This window comes from Leuresthes tenuis, unplaced genomic scaffold (assembly GCF_036924035.1).
Source record: "Leuresthes tenuis unplaced genomic scaffold, fLeuTen1.0.hap1 SCAF_11, whole genome shotgun sequence".
In the NCBI taxonomy this organism is placed as follows: Eukaryota; Metazoa; Chordata; class Actinopteri; order Atheriniformes; family Atherinopsidae; genus Leuresthes; species Leuresthes tenuis.
Window position 1 is genome coordinate 2,025,700 of NW_027325365.1, and position 16,947 is coordinate 2,042,646.

General features: G+C 44.6%; 1 protein-coding gene across 2 annotated transcripts in view; it reads left to right on the plus strand.

Moving 5' to 3' along the window:
* Positions 1-16,947, plus strand: part of htr4 (5-hydroxytryptamine receptor 4) — a 189,614-nt gene that overhangs the window by 48,305 nt on the left and 124,362 nt on the right. For both annotated transcript variants that reach the window (XM_072396320.1, XM_072396321.1), the window contains exon 2: positions 16,343-16,421. In XM_072396320.1, the coding sequence (XP_072252421.1) occupies positions 16,366-16,421 (56 nt within the window). In that variant the 5' untranslated portion in view covers positions 16,343-16,365. The remainder of the gene's footprint in view (positions 1-16,342; positions 16,422-16,947) is intronic.

Here is a 16,947-nt window from a genome sequence, read left to right on the forward strand (position 1 = left end):
CCCCCAGCAGGCTGGGCCTATAGCAGCAGAACTATGGGATGTTTCAGGCTCACCTGAGCCATCCCTAACTATAAGCTTTATCAGAAAGGAAAGTTTCAGCCTGATCTTAAAGGTAGAGAGGGTGTCTGCTTCCTGAAGCCAAACTGGCAGCTGGTTCCACAGAGAGGGGCCTGATAACTGAAGGCTCTGCCTCCCATTCTGCTTTTAGGGGCCTGATAACTGAAGGCTCTGCCTCCCATTCTGCTTTTAGGGGCCTGATAACTGAAGGCTCTGCCTCCCATTCTGCTTTTAGGGGCCTGATAACTGAAGGCTCTGCCTCCCATTCTGCTTTTAGGGGCCTGATAACTGAAGGCTCTGCCTCCCATTCTGCTTTTAGGGGCCTGATAACTGAAGGCTCTGCCTCCCATTCTGCTTTTAGGGGCCTGATAACTGAAGGCTCTGCCTCCCATTCTGCTTTTAGGGGCCTGATAACTGAAGGCTCTGCCTCCCATTCTGCTTTTAGGGGCCTGATAACTGAAGGCTCTGCCTCCCATTCTGCTTTTAGGGGCCTGATAACTGAAGGCTCTGCCTCCCATTCTGCTTTTAGGGGCCTGATAACTGAAGGCTCTGCCTCACATTCTGCTTTTAGGGGCCTGATAACTGAAGGCTCTGCCTCCCATTCTGCTTTTAGGGGCCTGATAACTGAAGGCTCTGCCTCACATTCTGCTTTTAGGGGCCTGATAACTGAAGGCTCTGCCTCCCATTCTGCTTTTAGGGGCCTGATAACTGAAGGCTCTGCCTCCCATTCTGCTTTTAGGGGCCTGATAACTGAAGGCTCTGGCTCCCATTCTGCTTTTAGGGGCCTGATAACTGAAGGCTCTGCCTCCCATTCTGCTTTTAGAAACTCTGGGAACCACAAGGAAACCTGCAGCCTGAGAGCAAAGTGCTCTGTTGGGGAAATATCCAACTATGAGATCTTTAAGATGTGATGGAGCTCGGTCATTAAGAGCTTTATATGTGAGGAGAAGAACCTTAAATTCTATTCTGAATCTAACAGGGAGCCAATGAAGAGAAGCTAAAACTGGAGAAACATGATCTCTGCTGTTAGATCTCAGCAGAACTCTGGCTGCAGGGTTTTGGATCAGCTGTTTCCATTGTTTTTAAATGGCAGCTGTGCTCTTTACTCTGTTTTCAGTGTAAGACTCGTCTGCATTTTCTAATTCATGCCACGCCGGAGCTCAGGTGATATCATGTGAGGCTTCTGCTGTCCCTCAAATTGCTTTCTTCAGCTCTTTTTTCACTAATCAGTGGGCAAACTGCCATTTACTGTGAGCCACTTAAAGTCCTCGGTTGATTGAATTGCTGAATTTACAGGTTGAATCTCATTTACATTCTCTTTGACATTAAAGTGCCTAATTGATAACAAGACAAAAAGATTGTTAATTAACATATAAATGACATTTAGCTGTTAGACTAAAAATTACAAAGCTTTACTCTCCCTTTAATTAAGTCGGGTATGACTCCGAGAGGCTGAACAATGACCTTCAGAGTATGGATCACAGATGTGTTGTCTCATATTTTCACCTGATTGGAGCCAAATCTTATTTTCTTTGGGCTCAAGGAACCAAAAAAAGGAAAATCCAAAACAATGACATTTATATATCTATGAAATAATGTGTAAATTAGAGAATTAGTAAGATAATGCATTAATAAGGCATTAATAAGGCATTAATGGGATTGAGTGGTAAAATGTAAAGATGCATTTAATGATATAAATGTTAAACATATGATCTGAAAATGTTGGCTTTAGATATTCCAAAAGGTATCAAAGTTACCACAAAACAAAGCAAATAATCAGAACAATATTCAATGTTTCTTTTTTCTGACAAATCCAAGAAGAAATCGTCATATTTAATAGACATAAAGTTGATACGAACTTGATATTAACCAAAATACTCCGGTATTTTTAAACCTGGACCTTATTTCTGGCATGAAATACGTTCATCTACTCACTGAGAACAGTTTGGTGAAAGTCGGCGTCCTTCGGAAGATATTTAGATAACTGGAGATCCATATAACGGAGTGAACGGGGCTTAGAGGATGCAGCCTCTAAATAAGGCATTATCTGTCTTTATTTCACCAATACTTTAAGAAGAATGAATGAATGAACGTGTGCTATAGCTCTGTTAGCTCATAGCTGCTGTTATGTGGCTACTTGCAGCTATAGGAGAGCTAACGGAGGGATTTCTACACAGGCACTCTACTGGGACCACTTCATCCACACGGCCCCCTGCAGCACAGTTTATTCACTCCGTGCTCTGTGACAGTCGGCTAACTTCACACAGAGTTTGCTGCTGATAGTTTTGTGCAACATGGCAGGATATTTATCAGATTTTGAGTAAGATGGACGTTCTTACCGGAGTAAAACTGTGCTGCAGCCATGCTTAAAAGGATTTTCAACTAAATAATTGTTGTAATTGACTGGAATGAAGACTGCTTTGAGTTAAGTGGCACTATTAGTTTGTCTGAAGTCTAAAAGTTATTATTTTCAACATGTTTTCATGCATTTGTTTGTTTTCTACGATTGGATTACCTTAAATATAACTGGGACTTTGATAAATTATTAATATAGAACCAGTGCTTGGCAGGAAATGGTTGAAGAGAGCAGACAACACATTGCTGCTATGGCTAAAGTAAATTAATAATAAAGCTACTATATTAGTGTTTAAATTCTATGAGGAGAGAGTCTGTTCCATGCATTCATTCATAAGTGATATCCGTCAGTAGGGCTGGGTACCGAACTTCAGTTCTTTTAAGGCACCGACTGAAATGCTTCGAGTATCAAAACACGCTTCGTCTTTCGGTGCCAAGTTTCGGTCCCCAGAGATTAATCAAGTGATCAAGAACTGATGGAGCTGCCCTCGATTGGCCGTATTAACGTTACACTTTGATGCAGGAAACCGTGGTTACGCCCACAGACGGGTTCTGCGTTGGGAACTGTAGGCGTGTGTAGAACCGGTTAAACGATGCCACCGAGGTCTGAAGCGTGGCTCCATTTCACCAAGACTGATGCCAACATCTGCCAAAAAGTCACCGCTGCTGAGGCAGCAACACGACTGATTTAATGAGTTATTTGACCTGCATAAAGTCAGTTTAAGAGCAGAAAGTTGCTCCGTGTTTGACTGGAAGAAGGTCGGACCGCAGCCATCCTCCTCTCAGCATTCAGCCTGTGGCCACAGAGCCGAGCGGCTTCATTCAAAGTCTCCACATCTGGACTCTGGATTAGAAAAATACTGAGCTGAAAAATAAAACTGAAGATTTGTACTGTTATGTGTGATTTAATTTCCTTTTTGTTAGAATTTATATTATAAATTGGTATCGAAGTGAAGGTATCGTATCGAAAACCTTTGATTGATACTCAGCCCTACTAATGCATCACTGACAGCATGGAGCTGTAATCAGCTCCTTGGGCGTTCAAAACGGATGCAAACGTCTTGATCTGGATGGAGAATGGGTTTTTCCAGCAGTCTGATAATAGTTGAAGATTGTGTCAACCCGGGAAGTTGATGTGATGTTTATGCTCTCCTAAACCGAGGGGCATCTGGTGGCTGAACTTTAAATATTTTCTGTGATTTAGTCTCTCAGTTAGTCTCTTAATGGCTGCAGGAAAACCAAAGTACACAGTAAACACTTTCACTCACTGTAAGTAAACACATTCACAGGCAGTTTCTCATATTTCCAGTGGCTGTGTTTACATCTATATCCTGGCATTAGGCTCTAATGCTTCCACTATGTGATGTAAAAGAGTTATGATGCACTTTTGATACCCAGCAGCTGATTCTCCCATTCAAACTGCCTTTAAGAAATCTCCTCTCCTTTCTACTTTTGATGTCCCTTAATGCTTTGCCTCAGATTATTGTGACATCAAATGTCACGATTATGCGGTGTGAAATTACTCTGAAATGTTTCCCTGACCTCTGTTTTATAGACATTAACACAAAACCAGTATCCCTGAGCCTTCTGACTTTCTCTTACCCAGCATTCCTTTCTGTTTCTCCATCTCCTCTGTTAACCACGACTTTCTTTCACTCAGCTTCATCACTTTCTGGACATCATCATTCTCCTTGAATTCTACTTTTTCTGTGACTGGATAAGAGCTGACAGACCCCAGTAAACCCTCTCAGCGGCCTTGCCCATTAGTTCTGTCATGCATTCAGCTTGCCTCACCTCCCCCACTGAGTCTTTTATAGAACAGAGGCTGCTGTGACCTGAAGACAGTACCAAGGGGGGCTGAGACTGATGGAAAACACAGTCTCATCTTATTGGAAATTGAGGGGAATCAGTGTATACTTACACCAAATTCCAGCATTTTTTCTTTTGAAGTTGACATGGTTCTTTGAAAAGCTAAAGGTAGGAAAACCATAGTATGAAATATGATATAAATCACAAAGATAAAGATTAAAGAATATAAAAAAATCAGAATAAAGAATATCGATATATCGATTCATATTTAATTCAATTGAACTGAATTGAATATTCTCCAGTAAATATGAAATAAAATGATATGAATGGCTAAAAATGGCTAAAACTGAGGCATTAGTACATTTTTCTCTATCCAGTTAGGAATATGAAGATATAACAGAACAAAAAGAACCAATAATGCATTTGTTAAAGCAGAATCATCAGCACAGTTTAGCTGATTATGGTATAAAACTATAAATCTTTCTCTGCAGAAATTACATAACAACTTAATGATTCAAATCAGTGAACAGTAAAGTTTAATTGATCTGTCTCCACCTACACAGCTGTAGCTGTAACTATAACAAAAAGGAAGTAACTTATGTCATGATTCGTGGCTGCAGCAGGGCGAGGAAAAGGGCCGCGAGGGAGCAAATTACTAAGGAAAGGCAGGTGGTGGAGATTAGCTAAACGAATCCAGGTGGAAAACAAGAACAGAAAGTAATCTTTACAGAAAACACAAGGGCTCAGACTCTTCTTATCAAAGCACGAAGCAAGACAAACTGTAATATTAGCTAAACCAGAACAACATGGACTAAAACACAGACCCTGACATGAATATGTCAGAATAAAAGGAAGTAAGTAAAGTAAAATTTATTTATATGGCAGTTTTCACAGAGGAAAAAACTCACAAAGTGCTTCATATGGTTAAAATCTAGTTAAAATCATGAAACAGGTACACAAAAAGACAAAACCAACAGACAGAAACAGTCAAAATAACACTACGACTCATTAAAAGCCAGCCTGAACAGCTGTGTTTTAAGGTGTTTTTAAAAATGTCCACGGTAGCTAAGTCTCTCAGGTCCTGAGGAAGACTATTCCACAGCCTGAGGAGGACTATTCCACAGCCTGAGGAAGACTATTCCACAGCCTGAAGAAGACTATTCCACAGCCTGAGGAAGGCTATTCCACAGCCTGAGGAAGACTATTCCACAGCCTGAGGAGGACTATTCCACAGCCTGAGGATTATTCCACAGCCTGAGGAAGACTATTCCACAGCCTGAGGAGGATTATTCCACAGCCTGAGGAGGACTATTCCACAGCCTGAGGAGGAGGACTATTCCACAGCCTGAGGAGGACTATTCCACAGCCTGAGGAGGACTATTCCACAGCCTGAGGAGGACTATTCCACAGCCTGAAGACTATTCCACAGCCTGAGGAGGACTATTCCACAGCCTGAGGAGGACTATTCCACAGCCTGAGGAGGAGGACTATTCCACAGCCTGAGGAGGATTATTCCACAGCCTGAGGAAGACTATTCCACAGCCTGAGGAGGATTATTCCACAGCCTGAGGAGGACTATTCCACAGCCTGAGGAGGAGGACTATTCCACAGCCTGAGGAGGACTATTCCACAGCCTGAGGAGGACTATTCCACAGCCTGAGGAGGACTATTCCACAGCCTGAAGACTATTCCACAGCCTGAGGAGGACTATTCCACAGCCTGAGGAGGATTATTCCACAGCCTGAGGCAGACTATTCCACAGCCTGAAGAAGACTATTCCACAGCCTGAGGAGGACTATTCCACAGCCTGAGGAGGACTATTCCACAGCCTGAGGAGGACTATTCCACAGCCTGAGGAGGACTATTCCACAGCCTGAGGAGGACTATTCCACAGCCTGAGGAGGATTATTCCACAGCCTGAAGAAGACTATTCCACAGCCTGAGGAGGACTATTCCACAGCCTGAAGAAGACTATTCCACAGCCTGAAGAAGACTATTCCACAGCCTGAGGAGGACTATTCCACAGCCTGAGGAGGACTATTCCACAGCCTGAGGAAGACTATTCCACAGCCTGAGGAGGACTATTCCACAGCCTGAAGAAGACTATTCCACAGCCTGAGGAGGACTATTCCACAGCCTGAGGACTATTCCACAGCCTGAGGAGGACTATTCCACAGCCTGAAGAAGACTATTCCACAGCCTGAAGAAGACTATTCCACAGCCTGAGGAGGACTATTCCACAGCCTGAGGAAGACTATTCCACAGCCTGAGGAGGACTATTCCACAGCCTGAGGAAGACTATTCCACAGCCTGAGGAGGACTATTCCACAGCCTGAGGAAGACTATTCCACAGCCTGAGGAAGGCTATTCCACAGCCTGAGGAGGACTATTCCACAGCTTCAGGACTATTCCACAGCCTGAAGACTATTCCACAGCCTGAGGAAGGCTATTCCACAGCCTGAGGAGGACTATTCCACAGCCTGAGGAGGACTATTCCACAGCCTGAGGAGGACTATTCCACAGCTTCAGGACTATTCCACAGCTTCAGGACTATTCCACAGCTTCAGGACTATTCCACAGCCTGAGGAAGACTATTCCACAGCCTGAGGAAGACTATTCCACAGCCTGAGGAGGACTATTCCACAGCCTGAGGAAGGCTATTCCACAGCTTCAGGACTATTCCACAGCTTCAGGACTATTCCACAGCTTCAGGACTATTCCACAGCCTGAGGAAGACTATTCCACAGCCTGAGGAAGACTATTCCACAGCCTGAGGAGGACTATTCCACAGCCTGAGGAAGACTATTCCACAGCCTGAAGAAGACTATTCCACAGCCTGAGGAAGGCTATTCCACAGCCTGAAGAAGACTATTCCACAGCCTGAGGAGGACTATTCCACAACCTGAGGAAGACTATTCCACAGCCTGAGGAAGACTATTCCACAGCCTGAGGAAGACTATTCCACAGCCTGAGGAAGACTATTCCACAACCTGAGGAAGACTATTCCACAACCTGAGGAAGACTATTCCACAACCTGAGGAAGACTATTCCACAGCCTGAGGAAGACTATTCCACAACCTGAGGAAGACTATTCCACAGCCTGAGGAGGACTATTCCACAGCTTCAGGACTATTCCACAGCCTGAGGAAGACTATTCCACAACCTGAGGAAGACTATTCCACAACCTGAGGAAGACTATTCCACAGCCTGAGGAAGACTATTCCACAGCCTGAGGAAGACTATTCCACAACCTGAGGAAGACTATTCCACAGCCTGAGGAAGACTATTCCACAACCTGAGGAAGACTATTCCACAGCCTGAGGAAGACTATTCCACAGCCTGAGGAGGACTATTCCACAGCTTCAGGACTATTCCACAGCCTGAGGAAGACTATTCCACAGCCTGAGGAAGACTATTCCACAACCTGAGGAAGACTATTCCACAGCTTCAGGACTATTCCACAGCCTGAGGAAGACTATTCCACAGCCTGAGGAGGACTATTCCACAGCCTGAGGAAGACTATTCCACAGCCTGAGGAAGGCTATTCCACAGCCTGAGGAAGACTATTCCACAGCCTGAGGACTATTCCACAGCCTGAGGACTATTCCACAGCCTGAGGAAGACTATTCCACAGCCTGAGGAAGACTATTCCACAGCCTGAGGAAGGCTATTCCACAGCCTGAGGAAGACTATTCCACAGCCTGAGGAAGACTATTCCACAGCCTGAGGAGGACTATTCCACAGCCTGAGGACTATTCCACAGCCTGAGGAGGACTATTCCACAGCCTGAGGAAGACTATTCCACAGCCTGAGGAAGACTATTCCACAGCCTGAGGAAGACTATTCCACAGCCTGAGGAGGAAGACTATTCCACAGCCTGAGGAGGACTATTCCACAGCCTGAGGAAGACTATTCCACAGCCTGAGGAGGACTATTCCACAGCCTGTGGAAGACTATTCCACAGCCTGAGGAAGACTATTCCACAGCCTGAGGAAGACTATTCCTCAGCCTGAGGAGGACTATTCCACAGCCTGAGGAAGACTATTCCACAGCCTGAGGAAGACTATTCCACAGCCTGAGGAAGACTATTCCACAGCCCGAGGAAGACTATTCCACAGTCTGAGGAAGACTATTCCACAGCCTGAGGAGGAAGACTATTCCACAGCCTGAGGAGGACTATTCCACAGCCTGAGGAAGACTATTCCACAGCCTGAGGAAGACTATTCCACAGCCTGAGGAAGACTATTCCACAGCCTGAGGAGGACTATTCCACAGCCTGAGGAAGACTATTCCACAGCCTGAGGAAGACTATTCCACAGCCTGAGGAGGACTATTCCACAGCCTGAGGAGGAGGACTATTCCACAGCCTGAGGAAGACTATTCCACAGCCTGAGGAGGACTATTCCACAGCCTGAGGAAGACTATTCCACAGCCTGAGGAGGATTATTCCACAGCCTGAGGAGGACTATTCCACAGCCTGAGGACTATTCCACAGCCTGAGGACTATTCCACAGCCTGAGGAGGACTATTCCACAGCCTGAAGAAGACTATTCCACAGCCTGAGGAGGACTATTCCACAGCCTGAGGAGGATTATTCCACAGCCTGAGGAAGACTATTCCACAGCCTGAGGACTATTCCACAGCCTGAGGAAGGCTATTCCACAGTCTGAGGAAGACTATTCCACAGCCTGAGGACTATTCCACAGCCTGAGGAAGGCTATTCCACAGCCTGAGGAGGACTATTCCACAGCCTGAGGAGGACTATTCCACAGCCTGAGGAGGACTATTCCACAGCCTGATGAGGACTATTCCACAGCCTGAGGAAGACTATTCCACAGTCTGAGGAAGACTATTCCACAGCCTGAGGAAGACTATTCCACAACCTGAGGAAGACTATTCCACAGCCTGAGGAGGACTATTCCACAGCTTCAGGACTATTCCACAGCCTGAGGAAGACTATTCCACAACCTGAGGAAGACTATTCCACAACCTGAGGAAGACTATTCCACAGCCTGAGGAAGACTATTCCACAGCCTGAGGAAGACTATTCCACAACCTGAGGAAGACTATTCCACAGCCTGAGGAAGACTATTCCACAACCTGAGGAAGACTATTCCACAGCCTGAGGAAGACTATTCCACAGCCTGAGGAGGACTATTCCACAGCTTCAGGACTATTCCACAGCCTGAGGAAGACTATTCCACAGCCTGAGGAAGACTATTCCACAACCTGAGGAAGACTATTCCACAGCTTCAGGACTATTCCACAGCCTGAGGAAGACTATTCCACAGCCTGAGGAGGACTATTCCACAGCCTGAGGAAGACTATTCCACAGCCTGAGGAAGGCTATTCCACAGCCTGAGGAAGACTATTCCACAGCCTGAGGAAGACTATTCCACAGCCTGAGGAAGACTATTCCACAGCCTGAGGAAGGCTATTCCACAGCCTGAGGAAGACTATTCCACAGCCTGAGGAAGACTATTCCACAGCCTGAGGAGGACTATTCCACAGCCTGAGGACTATTCCACAGCCTGAGGAGGACTATTCCACAGCCTGAGGAAGACTATTCCACAGCCTGAGGAAGACTATTCCACAGCCTGAGGAAGACTATTCCACAGCCTGAGGAGGAAGACTATTCCACAGCCTGAGGAGGACTATTCCACAGCCTGAGGAAGACTATTCCACAGCCTGAGGAGGACTATTCCACAGCCTGTGGAAGACTATTCCACAGCCTGAGGAAGACTATTCCACAGCCTGAGGAAGACTATTCCTCAGCCTGAGGAGGACTATTCCACAGCCTGAGGAAGACTATTCCACAGCCTGAGGAAGACTATTCCACAGCCTGAGGAAGACTATTCCACAGCCTGAGGAGGACTATTCCACAGCCTGAGGAGGACTATTCCACAGCCTGAAGAAGACTATTCCACAGCCTGAGGAAGACTATTCCACAGCCTGAGGAGGAAGACTATTCCACAGCCTGAGGAGGACTATTCCACAGCCTGAGGAGGAAGACTATTCCACAGTCTGAGGAGGACTATTCCACAGTCTGAGGAGGACTATTCCACAGCCTGAGGAGGATTATTCCACAGCCTGAGGAGGACTATTCCACAGCCTGAGGAGGACTATTCCACAGCCTGAGGAAGACTATTCCACAGCCTGAGGAGGACTATTCCACAGCCTGAGGAGGACTATTCCACAGCCTGAGGAGGAAGACTATTCCACAGCCTGAGGAGGACTATTCCACAGCCTGAGGAGGACTATTCCACAGCCTGAGGAAGACTATTCCACAGCCTGAGGAGGACTATTCCACAGCCTGAGGAAGACTATTCCACAGCCTGAGGAGGACTATTCCACAGCCTGAGGAGGACTATTCCACAGCCTGAGGAAGACTATTCCACAGCCTGAGGAAGACTATTCCACAGCCTGAGGATTATTCCACAGCCTGAGGAGGACTATTCCACAGCCTGAGGAAGACTATTCCACAGCCCGAGGAAGACTATTCCACAGCCTGAGGAAGACTATTCCACAGCCTGAGGAAGACTATTCCACAGCCCGAGGAAGACTATTCCACAGCCCGAGGAGGAGGACTATTCCACAGCCCGAGGAAGACTATTCCACAGCCCGAGGAAGACTATTCCACAGCCCGAGGAAGACTATTCCACAGCCCGAGGAGGACTATTCCACAGCCTGAGGAGGACTATTCCACAGCCTGAGGAGGACTATTCCACAGCCTGAGGAGGACTATTCCACAGCCTGAGGAAGACTATTCCACAGCCTGAGGACTATTCCACAGCCTGAGGAGGAGGACTATTCCACAGCCTGAGGAAGACTATTCCACAGCCTGAGGAGGAGGACTATTCCACAGCCTGAGGAGGAGGACTATTCCACAGCCTGAGGAGGAGGACTATTCCACAGCCTGAGGAGGAGGACTATTCCACAGCCTGAGGAGGACTATTCCACAGCCTGAGGAGGACTATTCCACAGCCTGAGGAAGACTATTCCACCGCCTGAGGAAGACTATTCCACAGCCCGAGGAGGACTATTCCACAGCCTGAGGAGGACTATTCCACAGCCCGAGGAAGACTATTCCACAGCCCGAGGAAGACTATTCCACAGCCCGAGGAGGAGGACTATTCCACAGCCCGAGGAAGACTATTCCACAGCCCGAGGAAGACTATTCCACAGCCTGAGGAGGACTATTCCACAGCCTGAGGAGGAGGACTATTCCACAGCCCGAGGAAGACTATTCCACAGCCTGAGGAGGACTATTCCACAGCCTGAGGAGGAGGACTATTCCACAGCCCGAGGAAGACTATTCCACAGTCTGAGGAAGACTATTCCACAGCCTGAGGAAGACTATTCCACAGCCTGAGGAAGACTATTCCACAGCCTGAGGAAGACTATTCCACAGCCTGAGGAGGACTATTCCACAGCCTGAGGAAGACTATTCCACAGCCTGAGGAAGACTATTCCACAGCCTGAGGAAGACTATTCCACAGCCCGAGGAAGACTATTCCACAGCCTGAGGAGGACTATTCCACAGCCTGAGGAGGAGGACTATTCCACAGCCCGAGGAAGACTATTCCACAGTCTGAGGAAGACTATTCCACAGCCTGAGGAGGAAGACTATTCCACAGCCTGAGGAGGACTATTCCACAGCCTGAGGAAGACTATTCCACAGCCTGAGGAAGACTATTCCACAGCCTGAGGAAGACTATTCCACAGCCTGAGGAGGACTATTCCACAGCCTGAGGAAGACTATTCCACAGCCTGAGGAAGACTATTCCACAGCCTGAGGAAGACTATTCCACAGCCTGAGGAGGACTATTCCACAGCCTGAGGAGGAGGACTATTCCACAGCCTGAGGAAGACTATTCCACAGCCTGAGGAGGACTATTCCACAGCCTGAGGACTATTCCACAGCCTGAGGACTATTCCACAGCCTGAGGAGGACTATTCCACAGCCTGAAGAAGACTATTCCACAGCCTGAGGAGGACTATTCCACAGCCTGAGGAGGATTATTCCACAGCCTGAGGAAGACTATTCCACAGCCTGAGGACTATTCCACAGCCTGAGGAAGGCTATTCCACAGTCTGAGGAAGACTATTCCACAGCCTGAGGACTATTCCACAGCCTGAGGAAGGCTATTCCACAGCCTGAGGAGGACTATTCCACAGCCTGAGGAGGACTATTCCACAGCCTGAGGAGGACTATTCCACAGCCTGATGAGGACTATTCCACAGCCTGAGGAAGACTATTCCACAGTCTGAGGAAGACTATTCCACAGCCTGAAGAAGACTATTCCACAGCCTGAAGAAGACTATTCCACAGCCTGAGGACTATTCCACAGCCATAGGAGGACTATTCCACAGCCTGAGGACTATTCCACAGCCTGAGGAAGACTATTCCACAGCCTGAAGACTATTCCACAGCCTGAGGAAGACTATTCCACAGTCTGAGGAAGACTATTCCACAGCCTGAAGAAGACTATTCCACAGCCTGAGGACTATTCCACAGCCTGAGGAAGACTATTCCACAGTCTGAGGAAGACTATTCCACAGCCTGAAGAAGACTATTCCACAGCCTGAGGACTATTCCACAGCCATAGGAGGACTATTCCACAGCCTGAGGACTATTCCACAGTCTGAGGAAGACTATTCCACAGCCTGAAGACTATTCCACAGCCTGAGGACTATTCCACAGCCATAGGAGGACTATTCCACAGCCTGAGGACTATTCCACAGTCTGAGGAAGACTATTCCACAGCCTGAAGACTATTCCACAGCCTGAGGACTATTCCACAGCCTGAGGACTATTCCACAGCCTGAGGAAGACTATTCCACAGCCTGAAGACTATTCCACAGCCTGAGGAGGACTATTGGGCGAAGACCATGAGGGCGAAGAAGTTCAGACACGTGATCTGCTGCCTGACCACAAAGCGCTCAAAGTTCAAATCAAGACTTTAAAATTAACCCTAAAACTAACCGGAAGCCAGTGCAGCGAGGCCAGGACAGGCGTTATATGGCAACACCACCTAGATTTAGTCAGCCTGGCTGCAGCGTTCTGCACTAACTGTGGTTAACAGCTGCCTTCTCAGTTTGGCAGCGTTTCTGAGCTGGAAGAAACAAATGCGAGACAAAGAATAAATGTGTTTGTCAAAGATAATGCCCCAATGTCTCAGGGAGGAAGATACGTTGGTGCATATAGACCCAAAGCAGTCATTCACAGCAGAAATTCAACAGTCTGGACCAATAATGAGAACCTTATATTAGCATTTGAGAGCAGAAACTCCTGTGATTATTCAGAATGTGCAGAACCAAGCAGGAGGAGAAGTTTACTTCTTCAAAACAACAATAATTGAAACTTTTCAGCAGATTATTAATGTCCTTGGCTGTATCTCCAGTCCATGCCCTCCGTGGCCTTCTTCCTTTACCCCATTGTTTTCTGTTCACATCTATCTGTGTCGTGCACTGGTGCCAAAGCACTGCTTCAAAAACCTTCCAGTCCCAAAGCTGGAACCAGTGCCAACTAGTTTCAATGCAAATTAGGAGCTAAAAGTTGCTGCATAAGCCTCATTTAGAGACTGCGACAAGCTGTAAAGCATCAATAATCATAAACATTTGCATTCTCATTAGGGTTCGTCATTATCAGCCAGTTACATCTTTTTATTTTACTCCTAATGAACGGGAAATATATGAAAATTCCCATTTAAAGTCATTTTTGTGTCCATATTTTGTTCTTCTTTCATCGGAATATGGAGCAGACACTTTCCAGCTATTTCCAAAGTGCTGCTCAGCTTAACCTCCTTTTATTTTTGTGATCTGTCAGAATCGTGACCACGGCTGGGAGTTTGATAGAATCAGTCAGCTGTGGACACCTGGGTGTCAAATCGGCCTAAATGCAGAACTTACTTTGATTCTGCTTTGAGGAATCATTCCTCAGGAGTGAAGACTTATTCAGTTAAGACTACAGACAAAGACCCTATTGTTTGTTCATATGAAGCTTTACCAGTTAATGCATTGATATCCTGGTGGTTACCATGCATTTATTTACAATACTTCAGCTGCTGTAGGTGCAAAATCTCCTCGGCATGGGTTCTAGTTTAGCTTTTGTTCTCTTTTAGATTTAATAAAGTCCTCTTTTGCACACTTTTTTCTGACATAAATCTCATGTTGTGTGTGATGCCATCTCTGGTGTCCTGGTATTAAAGACAGGACTTCCAACTTCCGATCCCATAGATTTAAAATGTCTGACTGGAATTGAGTTTTTAAGCGTCTCATCCAAATATTTAGATGAAAAACCTTATTTTTCTCCAATCAAATCAAGCTTAAAATGAAAAATTAGCAGTTTGGAGGAAACAAACAGTCAATCCAACACACTTTTCTGTGCCTCTTGACTCCATATCAGTATATTCAGACACATATATGTACATCTGTGGATTATCTTGTGTGTTAGTTGACTTTTATGTGAATATTCTATGTGAGACTGAGACCAGCCCAGCATAAGTAGAGTATTTGAGGATGAATCTTTCTAACAGGAACACACAGTACAGCCTTTTACATGAAGATCATCCACATTGACACTTTCATATGCCGTTTTTCTCCAGTCGTCTTCCTTTTGACCCTCAATCTTTTACCTTAAGCAACCCCTGGGTGTTTTCTCTGCATATTAGCGGCTGAGCCACTGAGACCTGGCTTCAATATTCTTAGAGTCGTTTTTAAATTAGCTTTCTGCAGGTCTAACATTTTTTATAAAGAGTAGATATTTTGCAGGCTGCGTTTTGTTAGCACTTGTAATGGAGACATTATGGGGCCTTTGCTCATTGTGCTGCTGAAACACACTCTGGTTACGATGAGTTTTGTTATTTAGGGGATGATAGAGGTCAGTCTGTGACCTCTCTGCCAGGCCGACCTTCACCCTCTGAACCCTCTTTATCCCAGTTGCATGAGCAGAAATGTGCACTCTCTCAGCAGCAAAGCCATGTTCACTCACTGCAGCTTCTGTACAGCACTTTCTGATGTTTTTAACCAGTTACTTCTATGTCTCCACGTGTCACATTCCCTGATAACTCGTTGCAAATGTCTTAAATTGGCCAGTATTAGTAATTTCATCAGTGGCCCGACCAGTTTATTGCCCTCAGTGGTCAGACTGAGGACACATCGGGTGTCCAGAAGATGCCGGGCGCACTTTGATGGTCCCTTCTCCTCTTTTTGTGACTGTGACTGTGACTCGGATGAGTTTGTTTTAACGTCTCCCTACGACTGGACCCAATAGCTTCGTCTTTATTATCTATAACAGTAATTATCATGATTACTGATGCCTGATTACTGTGTGGAAATATATGTATATATTACACATTAAATATAACTGTATATAATTTAATTATTTAAATATAACTATATAAATATAAATATAACTATATAAATAAAATATAACTGTATATAATTTAATTATTTAAATATAACTATATAAATATAAATATAATTATATATAATTTAATTATTTAAATATAACTATATAAATATAAATATAATTATATATAATTTAATTATTTAAATATAACTATATAAATATAAATATAACTATATATAATTTAATTATTTAAATATAACTATATAAATATAAATATAACTGTATATAATTTAATTATTTAAATATAACAATATAAATATAAATATAACTATATATAATTTAATTATTTAAATATAACTATATAAATATAACTATATATTATTAAATTATTTAAATATAACTATATAAATATAACTATATATAATTTAATTAATTAATTTAATTATAATTTAATGATATAATTCCTCTATCAGCACTATAATCTCACACTCATTGTTGGGTTTCATACCTGAGGTGAGTGACAGTGAAACTAACATTTTCCCTCAGTTACAGCTGAAAAACAGGAAAGTTTATAGATTTAAAGTCTGAAATGCTGTGTGTTTATCCTCCAACATCAGCCCCTCTGAACCTGATGCCACACACACCGTGATAATTGCATAATCCTGATGCAGGGTAACATATTTATGCAAATGTAATATTTTGAGGTTCATTTCTTTTGATGATATAAGTGATGAAGTTAATTTGCTCGCCGTTTTCCTCTGTCTGCAGGGACTCTGTGCATTTATGGTTACATGAATGTCAGCACTGCAGGCCAGATGCCGGTGATGGAGGAGCTTGTCAATGAAAGGTGAGAATTAATCAACTTTTTTGTACTTTTCTCACCACACACACCAGTTAAAATGCAAACATGCTCATTTATTTTTTGTTTTTTCTCCTTTACCTGTGTGCTGTTAGTTGATTGTTATATTTTCCTCTTTTCCACTGATTGCTTTTGTTTCTCCCGGCCTTTGTTCTCTTATCTTTTGCTGGATTGTTTGTTCCTTATTTTTTTAATTTGGACTTTCATTGAAACTTTGAAACCCGCCTTTTGGTGCCGTCCTCACCTGTCTGCCCTCAGCGTATTACTGCACCCAGATCCTGCTCCATGTTTGATAGTTTTCATCCTGTTCTTGGGTGGATGGATATGGGCCATAATGCATCCCCAAACAAATCAAAGTAAGCACATAGCAGCCGTGGAACATTTCTTCTTAAAAAAAGAGCAGAAACTCTCTTTGATAATTGTTCAAGTCATTTTTCATGGAACAAAACTGCGATTTCTTCTTTGAAACTTTGATTCATTGGGTGAAATAAGCTCCCACTGGGCTCAGAAATGA